General features: G+C 43.8%; 1 protein-coding gene across 1 annotated transcript in view; it reads left to right on the forward strand.

Annotated features, from left to right (window-relative positions):
- Window positions 1-2709: 2709 nt before the first annotated feature.
- Window positions 2710-19172, forward strand: part of SLC44A1 (solute carrier family 44 member 1) — a 159987-nt gene continuing 143524 nt past the window's right edge. Inside the window, exon 1 of the mRNA XM_009635603.2 lies at window positions 2710-2799. Coding sequence (XP_009633898.1) covers window positions 2710-2799 — 90 coding nt within the window. The remainder of the gene's footprint in view (window positions 2800-19172) is intronic.

The raw sequence follows: 19172 nt of genomic DNA on the forward strand, positions 1-19172 counted from the left end.
GCCTGGCAGGAATCTATCAGTAACTTGGACAGGACCAGAATTTACCACGACCACCCCCTCCCCCCGTCTCAATTAATGGTAAGGAAAACACTGTCAAGGAACTGTCAAAGCTTAGCACGCTGATACGTACTTACCGGCAAATAAGGACGAATTCAGTTGTGTCAGTTCTTGGAGAAACTGACAACCGTTCACAAACTTTAAAAAAGAAAAAATAAAAAATCTCTCAGTTTACTTCTAGAGGTTCACGGTGCCCCACCTGACTCGCTACAAACAGAAAATTCATAAATGATGGCATGTTTTAGCTACCTGAGAAATGGCCTGCGTTATTGATCTTAGCAATCAGTAAATTCTCAGGCAACTGAGGGTGTCACAGTTCCTTGTCCTCCCAAAAGTGCTCCTCCCCTAGAAACATCACCCACCACGCACCCCCTTCTGAATTCTTCACTTGGTACATGGCAGGAGCACTTAAAAACACCGCAGTGCGATCTGTGAAAGCGTAGCAGTGCATTTTCAATGCCTAAAAGGCTCTGTGAATGAAAACAAGTGATGCACAAAAGGCAGGCAACTCTAAATTACGGTTCCCTCTACAGACATAATGCACTGCCATGGCTCTTCTGCAGTGAAGTGGCTGATGTTATCGTTCATGCTGTTACTGTTTTGCCCTATTATGAGAAATCTGGATGATACGTGGTTACTGAGGGAACTGCATCTTCGCGTTTCCTGACTTGTATTTCGACACTTAGCCTACCGCCTTTGTATTTCTTTTAAGTGGCATAGAAATACAAATACCCGAAAGCAAACTCCGGAGGGCTCAGATTGATTGTCATCTGATGTAACACTATGCGCCAGAGTCTCACAGATAGCTGTAAATATTCAAATCAATAACACAGGCCCCTTTACGTGGAATAAAAGCCAACACGTTCATTTCAGCAGTGACCCAAGCTCCTTCCCTCAGTCACCATCTCACAGAGCGGCTCAGGGCTGGACAAAAGGAAAAAGCTCCTGGTTCTGATCTGGGGTTTCCCCAGTGTAGCTGCTACATAGCTTCACTGACTTAAATGGATTCACTCTGTTTGTACCCTCATCTGGTTGTAAAACTGAAATAAAAATTGGAGCTTTAAAGTATAAATGCAGCTGTGTGTTTTTCACCACACACTAGAGCTTTCCATCTTTACACATTTCCAAACATTTACTGGATCATAATTTTAAATTGTAAAAAAAATAATTTCAGCATGTTTACTCAGAACGCAGGACAAAAGAGCACATTCAGTCTACTATCAGCAGAGTGTTAGGGCTCATCCCACGTAGTAAAGAGTTTGAGAGAGAGTGGGATATTCTGGACAGGGTTTTCAAAAGAATTAGTGACCTGGCATCAGTGGAAACAGCGCTATGGCAATACCAAAAGCTGAAAATTTCCCTGCTACTGGTGTCTCCTTAAACCAGGTTCCCTCTAAGGGAAGTGTGGGAGTTTTTTCAGTATTATCAGAGGGCTGGATTTTTTAAATTCTGTAAGTCGGTATCTGTGCCAACTGTTAAAGCATTTGCACAACATTTTCCAATAAAGCAGCTAATGCACAGCTGTTCATGAGAAGAAAACGGAGCATTTAATTTAGTTTGCTCTGCTCAAATACCTGTAGGATGGTGGGAAAGCATCTTTGGGCACCCCTGGCTTTTGCATTCTCCTGGTTGCGTGGCAGTGGTGTCAGGTCACTGGGAGACGACAAGTGCTGACACCTGCTACAGAAAGGATAAGACGGGAAGGGGGGCACGGTTGGATCTGATGGCTAGGCTGTACGAACACAGAGTCAATAGCCACGCTGGGAACGGTTTCTAAGAATGACAGTGTCTACACTTATAAGTGGGTGGCTTGAGTTTTCAGAGTGGATGAGGCCATGCAGCTCCTGTAGATTTCTCAGAGACATTTGTACCTCCCAAGTCCCACATCCACCGCAAACGTTACCTTGGCAGGCAACTCTGCTTAATTTCATCTATTGCCAGTTAACAGAAAAATTTCAGCTACTGGTTCAGATATCGAGGGGGAAAAAATAAGACATGAACACTAAAACACTTCAGGAAAGACCCTTCCCCCTCCCTCCCCAAGCTCCAGTTAAACACCTCTCCTACCCACTTCCTAGCCTCAATATCCCTTGCCTTCAAAAGGTGCCATGCTCCGTCCCTCCCAATTCCTTCTGGAAGGCACTGGGCAAGGTGGAAAGCTGGGATCAGTGTGTAATGGTTTCTTTCTGCTCTTCCTTGCTTCTTACTCATTTTCCTCCACTGCACCTTGCCTCTTACTGTTCCTCTGCTTCACTGCGGGTTCTCCGTGGGCCGCAGCCCCTCCAGGGATGCCCCTGCTCTGGCATGGAGTGCCTCCTTCCAAGCTCGCCTCTCTCCCTTCCACATGTCTCCTCCACTTAATCTCCTCACAGATCTCCTCACGCCTCCTCCCGTGTCTCCTGCCCTAGAAGCTGCTGCTCATTCTTAAATGTGTCTGCGCAGAGGTGCCATGTCCTGCTCTCCAAGCTGGCTGAAAGCAGCTGTGACTAGCACAGAGGAATTCACAGCCTCCTCCGTTGCAGCCCCCTGCTGCTAAAAGCCTGCCAGTTATGCCTCATACACAGGTCCCATGACATGCACCTTCAGATTAGACCTGATCCTTTCCTCCATCCCAAAGGCTGGTTGTTTCCTTCAACCTATTCACTCGCTACGATGTCCTTTGGCAAGTATGAAAAGCAGCCCACACTTGGGTCCAAGGCTGGGTGCAAGAGCTACAGAGCTGCACAAGGACACAGAGAACATGTAAGTTGCTGTTCATGGAAAAGACATTATGTAGTGGAATGAAGGGGTGGAACTGAAAATAGGAAAACACAGTGTTCTTGCTGAGGAGGAAGTTGTTTCTTCGTACTTGTAACTTCTACAAGGCAAGACACACCGTTGTTGAGCCTGCAAGATTGAGGGCTCCTAATGTTAGGACACTAGAGAAGACTGTGGGCTTAGTCAAGCAGCTCAAGAAATGCCTTGGTACAAACTGAAGAGCTCTAACACAGATTTCAGCAATAAAACAAGCCACAGTTTAATACATCTTTTGTAGTCAGCTGCTGAGGTATTTCCATCTGGGGAAATCCAAGCTAAAGAGGTAAATTAGGACTAAATTCAGAAAGCAGGAAAGATAGCAGATTAGTAGTACTTCTATTCAGAAAATTAATTTTCAAAGAGCTTTTCTCATGTCTTTTCTATTACTGGACAGTTTTATAGCACAACCATAGCTTCAGGATTCCCCACTACTGTATCTTGGGGTGCACACTGTAGGTAAATCTGCATTTCAAGCGCCTGCTCTGTCTCATTTTACTCTCTCCCTTGATTTGCAACATCTGAGTCAGAGAATGGTGACAGCTTTCATAAGGCCTTCCTGGAAGGAGCTTCCTAGCTTTTAGTATGAAATAATTGCTTTGTTATTATTTTATAGCAGCATAAGTTCTCACTATGCATCCTAGCTTCAATTTATATTTCCTAACATGAGAGTTAGTCACTGCAGCCTGGTTTAGAGCCCAGTGAGTACAAGTGACTGCATCATGCTGTTTGCTGCCAACTGCCACACTTGCTTTCATTCCCATCCTTCTATTTACAGAAAAAAAGAGGTAACAGGTAGTTGCTGTTCAGTTGTTCCACCCAGAGAGGAACATCAGCACCGGCTGAGACTTCAGCCCCTGCGTGCCTCACCGTGCCCAGCAGTGGGGAGGCTTTCAAGTGCTTACCTATGCCACCTGAAGCAGTGAACCTGGGAAGTTACCGCCTTCCGGACAGAAAGCATCACAGGCCCATGCCAAAAGAGCTTGCTCTCCTTCTCTCCATCTTTCAATCTAAGCACAGGCTTCAACCTGGCTGCAATCATGAATAAGATGCTTCTAAGTCCTTTTCAAATAAAATAGAAATATACTGAAGCTCAGATATGAGCAAGCCACGATTTCAGCAGTTATGGGTAGCGTTTCTTAATGTAACGTATCTCCTGTTTAAGAAGGGTGATTTAAAAGCCACTCTTGTGAGGATTAGTTGCCAAATGACTGCTGTTATTTTAAGAAGAGACCCCACAAGCACGGCCTTGTAATTTCTCACAAACACTTAGCAATAAGCATAACCAAAATTACATCTGCAGTTATCTGTACACAACAAGGTGCTGTGAAGCACACTGTTGACAAAATTACCACATTTTGGATGTAAAATATACATGCAGCCAAATACTTCGGTGGTAAAAATTCTTTGACTTTGCCAGACATCACGGATCTAACCTATAGTTTGAAGAGCAAAGAAAATATTTAGAGTCGCCAACTAAAATACTAGAAGCTTACGTAAGGTAGCAATTTTAATTTTATATTAGGTTTCTTCCTTTCTCAGATTCCCCATAGGTATACTTTATAATGGCATGCAGCATGAATGTATTTTTGTGTTAAAGTTTCAACCTTCCTCTGTGCAATTGTCTGTCTTTTAAAAATTAGCCCAAACCAGGACTCCTGCAGAAATATTTCAGTGTGCATTACATGTGCATTGCCAGACAAATTTTATAGGGGTAGACTGGCCTGCACGAGTCGGGGCTTCTGTGTGAGCAATGTAATCTGATGGATAGCTATGCAGAATGTAAAAGTTCAATGTAAACAACACCCATGCTTTAAAAATTCTGCACTTCATCTCCTGTGATAAGTAACATCCCTAGTGCATGGAACAAGGAAGCAAAAATTCATCGCAAAACAGAAGTGAAGCCTAGAAGACGTAGAGCACGATCAAAAGCAAAGAAAGGCAAGTAAAAGGATGCAATGTGTTTTTATCTAACCTCAGTTTAGGTACCGATGGACAAATCTTCACTGGTGTAAAGTGGACCAACCAGGATGTAAACATCATCAACTTAGCCCTTGAGATGTAAGTCAAAACGGTTGATTCCCAAAAATTCCTTGAGGCCATCCAAATGCCACTTCACATCAGTTGCCGTACTCCAGTTTCTAGGAGTAACTGAACAGTTATCTAGGACAGATCAAAATTTGGCTGATTTAAGATCTTTACTCAATCAGTCCTCATGAAACTCAATGCAACTTTTGCCTGAATCAGGACTCCTACACTGGGCTCGTTACTACAAAAGCTTCAGCCTTTTACTTAGAGAGCACGTATTTGAGAAGCTCCATGAAGTCAGTGGAGATGTGCTCTTGGGAATTTGACTGCATAGGCTGGCACTCCCCCCTCTAAATTTTAACCATAGGGAAAGTCAGTCCCTGACTAACAAATCTTTCACCCACGGTTCTAGAGCTGTAGACAACAGCATTCCGTGCAAATCTTAGTGGCAAGGGGATCAGTTTTAGGAAGTGATGTTTTTCCTTCACTGGATAATGAAACTCAAGAAGGGAAGGAAACGGACTGCCAAGTGTTCCAAACCAGCCTGTGAACCAGAAGGAAAGAGAAGGACTGCTCCATAACTGTACGGGCTGCTTCAGCGCCAGCATGACCAGAGGCCACGGAGGAAGGGATGCTCTCCCTCACCTCCAATCTTAACTCAGAGCAAGCCATCCTCAAGCCCTGGCAGGTTTTAGTTGCCTAGTCTCGCTGCAGTACACACCCAGTAGATCCCCTAGCCTCCACCCAAGCAAAGGTGTGCTTTCGGGCTCTCCAGCCTTACAGCAGCTTCCTCCAGCTCACTCTGTACCCATCAAACCTCCAGCGTGGAGCTGGAAGAGTGCCTCAGTCCTTCTCCTGACAGTGTCTCCGTGTCTATGAGAAGGGTGGCTACAGGTCTCTTGCCTGCCATGAACTACAGTGACCTTAAAGGAGGAGTCACACTTTTTTGTTGTCAGAACCATTTCCTCCTCTTTTCCCCTCCCTCGCCTCTACTGACCTCATGAGTACTCCACATTACAGAGCTTTTGCATGTCCGTGCCATCTGACAAGGACTTGCTTTCCAGGACACAAGAAACACCTCTTTTACACCTCCTTTTCCAGGAGTGACTTTTTCCAGAGATAGGACTGAGACCAGGTTTTGCTTTTGTTCAGATGGAGAAGCACCTTCTGCAATTGCGCTTTAAAGGTGTCTCTTCAAATCTTGAGTTTTCCTGGACATCAAGACAGACTCATACTGCAGAATAAAGGATCTCTGTCTGAACCCAAATCTTCCCAGAGCTGCTCAGGATCGCCAGCCGACTTCCACACTCACAGATGCTGCAGTCTGCTCTGCTGAGCCCAATTTGTTTCCCTCTCACTAGGTTGTTCAGTTTCGGGTTTGCTTTGCACTGCACTTTTACATAAAAAACAGGCGGCTTTTGAGTTCTGCCAGCTGTTACATTTTGCCCCGTTGAAACAGCTTCATTTTCTGCATGTTTCCAGCTCTTTTATCAAGGCAGCAGGTTTGACCTCTACATTCTTTAGCAACTTGCAGGCATCCGGGGCTGGATCTCGGGTGTAGCCAGCTTGCTCTGCAGACACAATCCTCTTCTTGGCTCCGAGATGGGCCAGTTCCTGCTTCTGCTCATTTTGCCTTAATCTGAAGAACAGGTATCTCCCTGTGCCTGTTAATTATCTCCCCAGCATCTGCAGCGAGAGGACACAGTCGAGTTTAACCTCCACTGGTGCCACTCCATCCCTCCCGTCCATTGCTGTGCGATCTCATCGGGTTGTTGGAGAGACCATTTGCAAATGCTGTCTCTAACTTGCATCCTGTGTTGATGCCAGAGGCTATGCAGCCACTGCTCAGGATATCCAGTCTTCCTGGGGATTCAATGGACTCACAAGCTATTGTACATTTCCACAGAGGCTCCGTTACCTAAGCTACGTCCTTTCTTATCGTTCTTCGCCAGTTTTCCTCTTTATCCCCACGTGGCATGCCCAAGTGTGAAATGCTGTCTCTTTATTGACCAGCACCAAAACTCACTGACTTCAGTATCCATGATCCTTCTTCTCCTTTGGAAGAGGTTCTTTCTGTTCCTCTCCAGCTTAGAGGACCTCCTTCTCACTTTGATGCTTCTGCTTCAGCATATCCTCACCTGCCCCTACAGCAAGAATAATGTAACATTTTGGAGGGACTCTGCTTTTGGAGAAGGACGAGCAAACCAACCTCCATTTCTCTGTCCTTGAGTCTTTACACAGTGATTCTGCTGCACTTGCTCCTGGTCACACTGGCCAGACATTCCACAAAAACTAATAATTCCATGGCTTCTTGTATCTCCCGTTAGCTCTTTCCTCCATTTCTTAGGCCTCAAGAGTATCGCACATAACTGCACAGGAATGAGCTAGCTTTATTGACTCCTACTACTAGGAACAAAATACTCTAGACATTTTTTTTTCCAAGTCAGGATCCACTAGATCAGGCCTTTCCTTGGCAGCCAATAAAATATTTTATTTTCCCTGGGAAAAACAATGTTTTTAGCTTTAGCGCCACCAGAATGTGTTTGTGTTGTTTTTCCTGATAGCTGTAAAAACTTGTCCGCTTCCTTATTGTGCATTCAGGAACTGCTGTATTCTGTGACCTCTGCCCAGGCTTCCTCCCTAAGGTGGTCGTCAGTGTTGACTTTCATATCTTTCTAAAGGAAGTTATGATCAGGGACTAGCTTGCTGACCGAGACTTCCAGGACTCCTCTTTGGTGATGTATGGGCTCCTGAATCATTGTAGCCTACCAGAAAGAAATCTGCAGTGAAAATGATTCCTAGCAATCTGCCCCAAACTAGTAGTGTCCAAAAGGGCTATACAAAGAAATGGAAGGCATGAGAAAACTGATGGGTGTGTACATTAAAAGGACGGGAAGCAGATCATACAGATAGATGCAAGGTAAGTGTCATTCCTTTGCTACCATATAAAGCTCTCCCAAGGTTAGCAGCAAGATGATCATGCATTTTAGGTTTTGGCATATTCTATTTCCTTTATTAAAATCAATGAAACGTAACCTTGACGAATGCTTGCAATCCAGGTGCCAGAAACACTGTTACCCCATAGGAAGCTATGATCAAGGAAACTATATAGGGAACATATACAATCTCATTTCTGTAAAAACATCATTAGTGCTTTCAGTAGTTCATGCATCACATGTTGTGCTAATCATAGGGAGTTAGGAGTTAATATAGCTTTGTAGAGCTACCTCAGTGTTCACATACCATAGGGTAATGCATCTGGTCATGGTTGCTTTTAGAGATGAATTGGATGAGCTTTGCCTCTCATCTATTCCTGCAGGATTGTGTTCCCTCTAAACACACACTGGGCTGATCTGCTGGGTGTTACTTTAGCAGCTCAACTTCAGATCCAGAATTTCTTCACAGAGTGCATTTCATGTTGAACCAGGCCCACGTGGTCGTTACTCATGGGTTTTTTTTTTCTCCATTCTATTATCACTTTTGGGTCTTAAAAAAGACAAGAAACTATGTGGATGCCTGTTAATGTACAGGAGGGATCTTGTTTACAATAGATGTTCATCATCCACAGTTTTCTTCCACAGAAGTTCCATCTTCTTCAGATTCAGCCTGCGACTGATTAGGCTTAGCGTGTTTCTCTCAGGGACAGAAAGCTTCTGTGCCGTTCATCTGCACGTTCCGCAGTCCCCTTACTGCATCAAGGTAACGCAGTTCACTGACTCTGAAACGTAAATTAAGGCTGGATTTTAAAAACTACCCAACAGTGCTCTGTGGAGCATGACAGAGCAGTGGAACAGGCTGCCCAGGGGGGTTGTGGAGTCTCATTCTCTGGAGATATTCAAAGCCCGCCTGGATGATGTCCTGTGCAACCTGCTCTAGGTGAGCCTGCTTTAGCATTGGGGTTGGACTGGATGATCTCCCGAGGCCCCTTTCAACCCTGTGACTCTGTGATTCTGTGATTCTGTGATTTTAGTCCACAGTCAAATGGGAAGTGTTTGTCCCAATTTCTGCCACTTCAAAGAATCCACTCAAAGCAATAGATCCAGAATTTCACTCTTGCTCCCCAAGACTGCTTTGGAAATTTTTGAGTTTGGGCATTCAGGTTTAATTTTCCCAGGTTGTTTTCATTCTCAATGAATGACCGAGTCAACCTCTTACAGGTGAGTACCTTTGAAGCTGCCAACAATTGCTAGAATTTCTCTGGGACACTCTGGAGTGACAGCTCTGGAGCCACAATGTCTCACCTGTTTTCCTCTTCTAAACATTGCGCACAATGATTAGGGAACTGTTTAATTGTAATATTAATGATCTGTTCATACATGCTCCAGTATTCATGATAAATACACCTGTGATGGCAGAAAGCTTATGCAAAATTCCTCCCTGTGCAATTACAATTTAGACATACAAGCACGTAACATTGCGTAAATAAGGCAATACTGTGCCCCGAACAGATTCCTGCATACAAGATCCTATGTAGCAATGCGAGCTGTGGGGTATTACAGCTGAAAAATCTCAGGCTGCATGGATGGAACCAAGGTTGTAGAGCTAACTGGGGAATTTACTGAAGCTTTTCTGTCCTCTGAATCAGCCTTTAAAAATGGGAGATGGGTCTCCTAGCAAAGTAAGAATGAAAAAATATCTGCTGTCTACAGAATAAAAAATATTTTTCTTACCCTAAACTCAAGTATAAAAGGACTCCACCTTCTTTGTTCATTCTTTCCATTGTCCTTGCTGCCACCTTTTCAATGGAAGTTAAAAAACCCAAGAAAAGCTAGGAAGCACTAGAAAGACGTGTAAAACAGCAAGCAAACAGGAAATGCCCTTGAGAAGAACAAACTTTTCAGTTTCATATCAACCACAAAAAAACCAGAGGTTTCAGAGAATAATTATCAATGTTTTTATCAGTTCTGTCTGATTCGCGTGTTCTTCAGTAGTTTGTTGCATGTGGACAAACAGAAACAGCAGCGATTGGTGGACACATTCCAATCCTGCCTACACAAGAACAAACTCCTTCCAGAAAAAAAAAAAAAAAGGAAGAAAAAAATGTTCTTTATGTTCTTTCTTTCAGGGGTTTCTCTGGGTCATTTTTCAAGGAGAACTGAGCATCCTCTATGCATTAAGCAGCTTAGCTGCTCTTGCCCCGGTGCAGGTGTGTCCCTGAAGGCCACAGCTGGAATATAAGCCTTCTTACATATTGCCACTCTGAAACGCTGACTGCAACCTACCACTGAATGACGGCAAGAAGCAGGAATCCATCTTGGTTTACACTATTATCTTTAAATTGATATATCTTCACTTACTTACCACACTGTGTCAACCCATGGCAGTTTTTCACCCAGTACACTGGGGGAATTTGGCCAGCTAGTCTGTTAGAAAAAGTTGAAGTTTAGTTGATCCTACTATGGGAAAAACATGGTGGAGAAAATTACTTCCTAAGGGATCTTCCCACCCTGTTTTTCCACATTACTCTCCCTACAAAGGTACAGAGCATAACCAGAAAGTACACCTGCATACTGCTGTATCACCAATACCTTCAGCTGCACGCACCACCACGGGGGAGCTGGAGGAGGTGTCAAAACCAACTCCAGCGCCACAGCTGGAAGACCTGGTCTCACAGGAAAACATACAGTAAAAAAAACCCCACTATGCTGTAACTGCCAAGAGGAGGACCGGCAGCCAGGAGTTTTGAGGCACCTCCTCCTTTCGCACAGTACCAGCCACCTTGGGAACCTCAATGTAAATCTACTGCTGGTACTGTGGCCACTACCAGAGCTTTATGCAAGCCTCTGCATTTCAGGTTTCAAAATTTTCCAGCAGTACAGGAGTTATTGGTTCCCCTGCCAACTGGAACTGACTCTGGAGGCCTGAACGGCCCACTGCTGCTCATAGATGCTCTTGCTGTTTGACAGTTTACCTGCCATGCACAAAACATTGTTTGATGTACGGAATTTATCTGCTTGGCATTAGCGAGTCATAGAAATTGAACACATCCCTTCGCTGCTTATATTGCAATTTTAGAGGAGAACATCCACAGTGACCAATTTTCTGGCATGTGTCTAGGATCTGAGAATGTGTGGGCCTGCACGCCTAAATCATTTGCTGAGGAAAACTCTGGTGAAGATAATTGAAGGAAAAAGCAAGGCTGATTTTATGAAAAGCAGCAACTAAACTCCAGTTTTGACCTGTGTCTTCAAATATCAACAGTAATATACTTTGCACTTAACTACATGTTCCCTTACGTACAATCAGTTATCACAACTGTATGCAAATCTTGCATACATGTATTTTACCTGTACTTTCCTGAGAATCTCAAAACCCTGGCTCCTCCACGTTTTTGTTCCTGGGACTGATTTTCAGACAGTCAGTTTTTGTATTTGCATCTTTTCACTTGCACTCTCTGGCGCTTCCTAGATGGAGACTGCCGGCAGCTCAGCTTTGTCTTGCTGTTGGTATTCTGTGGGGTTTTGGCAGCCGCAGTATGGAGCAGATGGCAGGCCTTTCTCCTTTCTTTAAGATGCACCAAATGGCTTGGAGTTGTGTACGGCCATGAAGCAGAGAGTGAATGCAACACTACATCCAGATAATGGTATAGGAGAGAGGGGCTGTGAAGCAATGCACAATGTGACCCCACTTCTGACACCTCCACAAATCACTGTCACTCACCTTTGAGTCAAGTTCCTCCCAGCTGCTCTGGATCAGAGGAGTGATTATTTTATATCAGTGGAGATTAGCTACAGCCAAAGCCGAGTTGTGTTTGGCTCCATAAACACATAAAATAAGGGAGACCCCCCAGTCATCGACAAGACAAAATCAGCCCTAAACTTTCCTACAAAACCAGCTTGAGTCTGGTTGGTAAACTGCTGGTAAACTTCATTTCAGCCTCTCCTACGTTCATGGATCAAGGTGGCAGTATTTTTCTGCTGGTTAGAGATTACGGTTTCATCAGCTACAACAATACTACTGATTTATGCGGGCCTGCATGACAGAACCTGGGCCTCACATGCACATAGGAAAGGAAAAACCTATTCAAACTCTTTTGTCAAACCAATCTGTGTGAAAAGCTTCCTTCTGCCACATACAAATGACATCCAAATCCTGCATGCCTATGACTAGCTGCAAGACAACGTTAAAGACAGAGCCTCTCATAGCAGTTTCTGCTTTTCAAATTCTCACAAGCTTAATTAACTACTCACGTGTTTAATGAGTTTTGAATAAATGGATGAATCCTCATCTGCTGGTGTAACGCAACTATGCAAATTATACACTGGTGAGAATCTACTTGGAGCACACCATTTTATCTCTTTTCTCTTTGACAAGACTGGTTTCTAAACCTGTATTCATCCTGAGGAAAAATGTAGCATAAAAGCAAGTATCGACAAGCTTCCATGTTGGACAGAGAGCGTTATCTCCATGGAATAACTAATGTGATTTACTGTCTATGCCAGTTCAGACCTAATCCTCCCTTGTACTTTGCTCCCGCCTTCTTCCCTACAAAAACGACTTCCTGTCCTTCTCCCTATCCCCAGCCTCTACAACCATCCCTTGCTAGTTAGCAGCAGCCCACGGAGATGGACTCTGCGACAGGATAAACCAGGGTGCACCCAATGCCCTCAGTCACTGTACCAGAATTGCAGACCAGTGTGAAAACCTGGCTCACACAGTTGGGGAGTTTGATTTTTCAAGTCAGCGAATCGCTGAATTGCTAGGACACACTGCAAATACGTCTAGTTACTGGAAGGCATTCCTCCACTCCATAGCCCATTATATTGCTAGTTTAAACACAAATTGACTTAGAGCTTGCCTATACAAGGAAGCTACCCCATAGTAAGCAAGAAAGTGAATTTACAGCTGCGCACTATTCTTCTTCTATGGACATATTCAGCATGCATGAAGCAAATTACTGTTCAGACAAGCCTTGAGTGAGTATTGGCCTAAGAATGACTCCTTGAAGAGTATCCAGTGCAGTGCAGATCAGCCTTCACTGTGAGACCCAGTGAAGACAAATATGCTGAATATGCTGAAACATGCAGTGTTAGAACCGGTGACAAAAAAAGCTGGAAGAAAACCACAGCTTTCCTGCAAGGTTATGCTTATTGCCCATAATAATCCATTCCTGATGTGCCTCTGTAGCTTGCCAAACAGATAGTAGGTTAACTGCTAGAAGGTTAACTCCTAAACAGGCTGGGCAAAGGCTCTCACTATATCACACAGACATGCACACGCGAGGTGGGTTCTCTTGTTAGTCAGACAGCTGTTAACAGAACTATCACATTTTCAAAGGGAACATGAAGCTTTCCTCATGTTTCATTTCCCCTTCCATGCTGTGCTGCAAAACCCTCTGGCCTCCTGTCCTTCTCCTTGCTAAAACACACCTCAAGAGTTCTTTGTCAACCAGCCTCTTCTTACTGGTCTGGCTTGTCTATTTTCAGCTTAGCTGTTCTATTCATCAGTTCTTCTCTTTTCTGTCCAATTTGATGTACCATCCTTTCTTTGCTACTTCTTCTCCCATCCTTTCTGACTTAACGCTGACTAACGCAGGCAGTTAAAACCTTCCTGAAACAAGGCCACAAAGCAAGACCTACACTCAAGGTGATAATCACTCAAGGTGATCATTTTGAGACATGGCAGCATAGACTGGAAATACCCCTCTTCCAGTTCTATCAGTTACAGAGAAGTTTTCATTCATACCCAGAGAAACACATGCAATACTAGACCATGGATATTTTAAACTAGCATAAACTTTGGCATCACTTGTTTGGTCACAGCGTACCCATCACAAGTGAAGAGTCTAGTTCCATCCCTAGCTAAGCTGCTGAGATGGTCAACTTGAAATAGATAAAAAATGCTTCTAGTTACATTAATCCTATTTTTACATACATACATGGGCCTCAATTATTACTTTTTAAAATAGAAGTTTGGAATCATGAGGACAATTGTCTGACAGCTTCAAAGTATGTAGACTCAGATTTCATAAACACATTGCACATGGGGCTGCCTTTCTAAGCGCTCTGTAAGCAATAAGATACCACTTGAACTCTCTTGCCAACACTAGACTGCAGCTAGAACAAATTCTTAAAGAGTCCCAGGCTGAGCCCCTGTGATTCTGCGATTTTCATGTGCATTTAGATGCACAAAGACAGAAGAAACCGTCTAATATAAATTACTATGAACAACACCCGATTTCTTCTGCCAGGAAAGCTATGTACAGATTGAGTTACCTGCGTAGTGCAGATCCCTCAACACTGTATAAAAGAAGATAGGTTTAGGTCTCGCCTTTACAAAGACCTTCACTTCCCTACACCCATACTCCAGACAAAAACCACTTTGCCCAGGCCAAGCAAAGGAAATTTTTAAAATAATGTGAAGAGAAACTTCCAAATACCTTACGGGAAGTAATTAAAGGGATGCATGTCCCTTTTACTTAATCTGCACATGCCATTTTAAACCTTGGGCAAGGCCACATAGAATTGAGTTGAATGCTTCCTAGGATGGGCAGAGACACGCAAAGGAAAGCGAGTTAATTGCTTTTGTTTGGTGTATGTATGGAACAAAAAAATGTCCAACTGTAAAATTCAAAATGTAACTGCCACCAAAAGTTTAGGCATCACTTAAATCAAGGTGTCCCTATGGCCTAAAACTGGACAGAGCTTCTCTCTCAAAGTGTGCATGGTTATTATGAAAACAGAAATAAAACCTTCTGGTAGTGAAGAATCATCCTGATGGATAAGCTCTGTAACCGGTATTACCCATATTCCCAGTCAGAAGTCAATATCCTTCTTTATAAGCAAGTACCACAGAAAAAGCATTGGTTTCCTCCTTCAGGCATCTCCAGGTGAGACAAGTTTTACCAGTACCAGAAGACCTTCACAAAGCCCTTCCCCTTTTTTTTTGTCTTTTCAGGAAAAGGATTTTGCCTTGCATTCTGCAAAGCTCACGGTGACCCCAAGGGAGACACAACTGTGAAGGCTGATTGTGTACTTTACTGTAACTCTTCTCAGCATGTTAGAGCCCAGTTCAGAGAACTGCTTAGGTAATAAGTCAAGAATGCCAAAAATTACTCATGATTAGAGCATCTCTACATTGTTGATTAAATAGGATCAGAAGCTGCGTGCAGTTCAGCAGCCAAGCCTAGATTTCTTGCATTTGCTTGCATTGGGGTTCACATCTTTGTTATTATCAGGCCTGGAAAAACGTATCTACTGTACCCTACTTTTAATGGCACTGGCATTAGCACATAAAGTAGTCCTCCCAGCCAAGACTCATGTCCTGCATCTGAACTATATCAAGCACCACACTCAGGATTCATATGCTGTGTAATGAGATAATGCAAAGGCAGGAACAATGTGTATCCACCTCTACCCTCCCCTCACCCCCCCCCGGACAAATTACTAGAAAAAGGAGGAAGACACATTAAAACCACAAACCTTAAAAATTCAAACAGTGTTTCTGTGGCGTGGGCGTTCTACCTCCATTTCACCTATCCAGCATTTCTTTTAGGAGCAGCTGAACTAATACAACCCCCGGTAAGTTATGACAAGCTATGATGACTTCACACCAGTGCCAAAATGACTGAAATTGGGGAAACAAAAGGGAAGGCTTGAGAGCACTCGATTCAGTTTATGTTGTATTGTAGGGTCCAGGGTGACTGCAAAGAACAGGGACCCAGCCATATGATTTATTAAGAGTTTTATTCAGTTCAACACTAAAATGTCCAGTTTCTTTTTTTTAATGGCAATCAGGAGAACTATGAAGACAATATTATTTTTATAGGAAAGAAAATTCCCAGGCATATCCCAGGTGTTTCTAACTCCTAGATAGCTGCATTTATTGTCCATGTACTAATTAGCCTCTTCAACCAGCTGGGGTTGTAAAGCCAGGTCTCAGACCCCGGCAGAGGCTTTAAGTTATTGCTAACAGGTAATTACATATAAAAAGAGAACAGCGCTCCTTTTATGCAGATAGAATTGTCATTTACATAGTGCCCAAGGCTTGCTACAGGCTCTGAAGGGAAAATTAAATAACTAGCATATGATGTAAAGCAATAATCCTGCTCTTACTGTAACGAAAACGAATGTGCTGGCTTCCCTCAGTAGAGGGCTGGGCTCCACATTTATTTCAATACTGAGCTATGTGTTTTTAAATTGCCATGCTGTAGCGATTTTCTTGTTTGTTTTCTTTCAGTATTAAACCTCTCAATTCCTCAGCCATAGAACAGGAAGAGATTATTGAGTTCAGCGCAGTTCTTGAAGTCAAAGGGAGTTACTTCTCCAATAGGAAGGCTTTTGTTCAGAGCACAAGGCTGTTCAGACACACTGCAGATCTGTAAGCTGTAAGGAACAGCTAGTGCCAGAGAATTTGGCTTGTTCATTGTGTTTCCGTCAGCGTGTGTTACCATTTTGGCGTGGAAAAGAAAAGCTGCACGGTATTAATAGAAGAATTATTAAAAAAAGGTAGAACATTTTCATAGCCAAGCTTCTGCAGTTCACTGTCATTTCAGTGTTGATCACTGTGCAGACAAACCCCCCAACAGTAGCCGGGCACGACCAAAAGGGATTGCTTGAAAACTCCACTCCCGCAGTCAAACGCCAGTGGACGTACGCTCGTCAGCCTCGCAGCCTGCAGCACCCGTGTGTACACTGCAGGACACAGCCTGAGCACTTCAACTTAAAGGGAGCTCAGCTGAGAAAAATACCCAGATTTCTCACACACGCAGAGAAATACTCACCACTTAATCGTATGCTGTGGACATCCATTGGAAAACAAACCAAGAACTCAGTTTTTCTTGGAGAGGAAAGCTTATGGCACAACAATTAGTTTTCACTTACCCTCTTTCTGACTTTGCATTCTTCCTGATTCTACCTCCAGCCTGATGCAAAAGCGTTTATTACCATTTATTACACGTGATAATTCCCACAACACATTCTATTGTTTATACTGCAGTAATGCACAAGACTCCTAGCCAGTAATCAGGCACTGTGTAAACGCCAAATATGAAGATGGTTGTTGCAGTATATAAACATTTTTCACACACCTAGAGCGCTGTATTTGCAGACTGCGAACATCTTATAAAAAAATTATGTCCCTTCAGTTCCCTACCCGGCCTCCTTTATCACACACGATTTCATTAAATAATTTCAGAAATCTATTTATCAAATCCCAGCTACATGACCGAGGCCTTAACCTAGGCCTAAGGAGGCTAACAATATTCCTGCTAACGGGGGAAAAAATCCGACCAAAAAACTCCCAAATTTGAGGTAAGAGAGCGTCATTCTAGTTCCTAATCCTAAATCTAAAAGGGAAGCTGAAAATGAACGCTTAAAGATCCTAACTGCTGTCTTTACCACACAGGACTTTTTGAGGGTGTCCCAACATGGGGCATGGTTGCAGTTCTTGCCTTTGTAGGCCGGATAATGAATACTCCGTTAAATAAGGCTCCAACTACACTCCAAGGAAACTGAAACGGGAAATCTGTGCTATTTTTAAAGACAATCTAATGTACAATAAAATTCCAGCTCAACTGGCTTAGTTTCCAAGCTGGGGAGACATGTCCAGTCTTGTTAGGAACACCGCAAAAGCATGAGCTTGCTGTCCTTGGGTAGAACATACCCTTTTCACGAACAGGTCTTTTACAGCTTGAGCTGTCCAGATCAGAACGTAGAACCATCTTAAAAATACAGCAGGACAGGAACACGGCTGGAAAATGCTGTGTCTCTCTGCTCTTCAAACACAATCACCGTGAGACAGAGGAGGAAAGATGCTCTTGCCTGCAGCACAACATTTTCCACTGCTGCAGCCTGGGATTTCTGGCTGCAGCTCTTGAGCTACCACTGAAGTCACACGTGGAGGGACAAAGGCCTGTAGAGCAAGGACAGATGACATGGAAGAAGGGAAAGGAAGCACAGAAATCGCAAGCACCCACAGGAACAGATCCAGAAGACAACCCATGGAAGGCAAGAGTCTTTCGGAAGGGGCGCAATGCTAGCTCTGGCACACGTCTCTTCAACAGATCGTTTTCTCTAGATCCACTTTAGCTCACAGTTCTGTCCTCCCAAGCATGCTGACACTTCTTTTATCTTGGAAGTCTAAGAACTGCTTCTTCACTGGTATGTATGCGAGTCCACAGCTACTACAAAAGTCAGGAAGAGACAATAAAATTGTGTAAATGTAAATGAGATCTTCTCATTTGTCCCCCTACAGAAAAAGTAATTATAGCTTTGGTAAACTTCGCGTTCATGAGGAAGTCAGAAGATTCACTGGCACGTATAATGGGCCCCCAGATAATTGAGTACTCAGTAAACAGCAATTGTGCAGTTTCCCTTAAATACCCCTGAAGTGAAAGATAACAAAAGCAGGTGGAAAATCTGCTTCAACAGGTGCGGGCAATGCAATCTGGGAAAAAGCGACTTAAAAGGCTGTAAAAGTGATAAAATGCTTAGTTTCCTACCCCGCCTTCCCCCTGCCATTTCCCCCAGCAAATCTGAGTATTTCCTCACAATTTATATGTGCCTTTGTACAGCACAGGGATGACCGGTAAACAACTTTACTCAGCAACCTGGTAACAAGGGAGGGAAGAAAGTCTGTGAGGGGACCACGTGCTAAGAGTAAAGAAACATTCTTCCTGAACTCCCTACTGCTTCGTTTTACATTGCTGTGAAGTATCGTGTAGTCGGTGTGAGTGTATGCTACAGCTAAAGCAGTAGCTAGAGGAGCAATCTGTAGTTTGCGAAATAACCAAAAAAAAAAAAAATTGTCTCTTTCGTAGCTTTTTAATGACAGTTAAACTGTACTTAAGTTGCTTTTTATGGAGTGGTATACAAAAAACATGAATGTGTGTTACAAATTCTTGCACCATTAAACTTGCTTCAATTTTGGTATCTTCTCGACCGAGGACTGCCAAGCTGTGCTTTGAGAGCCTAGCCTGCTGTTAAGACAGCTAAAAAGGGAAAAAAAAAAAAAAGCGATTATACCGTGCCAGGAAGAACTACAAACATTCCTGAAACAGAGCTAAAAAAACCCCCCCAAGGATAATCCCAAATCTTCAGTTCGCAGGCCAGTTTAGGGTCATCCTCACCACCCTTCGCAGCGCTGCCCCTGAAGCGTAGGCAGCAGCCTCCCCGCCAGGCGGGAGGGACAGATTTTCCTGGTTTAACGACCACGGGGTAGTTTTTACAGAGCAAGAGGCCGAGCTGAGCCGGGGTTAAGCTGCACCGAGGCGCTGAGCCCCTCCACGCACACACCGCAGCCCAGCTGCGGGGCTCCCGTGCCTGCTCGCAGCCGACCCATCTGCAAGAGACCCC

The sequence above is a fragment of the Egretta garzetta genome, unplaced genomic scaffold (genome assembly GCF_000687185.1).
Source record: "Egretta garzetta isolate BGI_Z169 unplaced genomic scaffold, ASM68718v1 scaffold693, whole genome shotgun sequence".
Taxonomy (NCBI): Eukaryota; Metazoa; Chordata; class Aves; order Pelecaniformes; family Ardeidae; genus Egretta; species Egretta garzetta.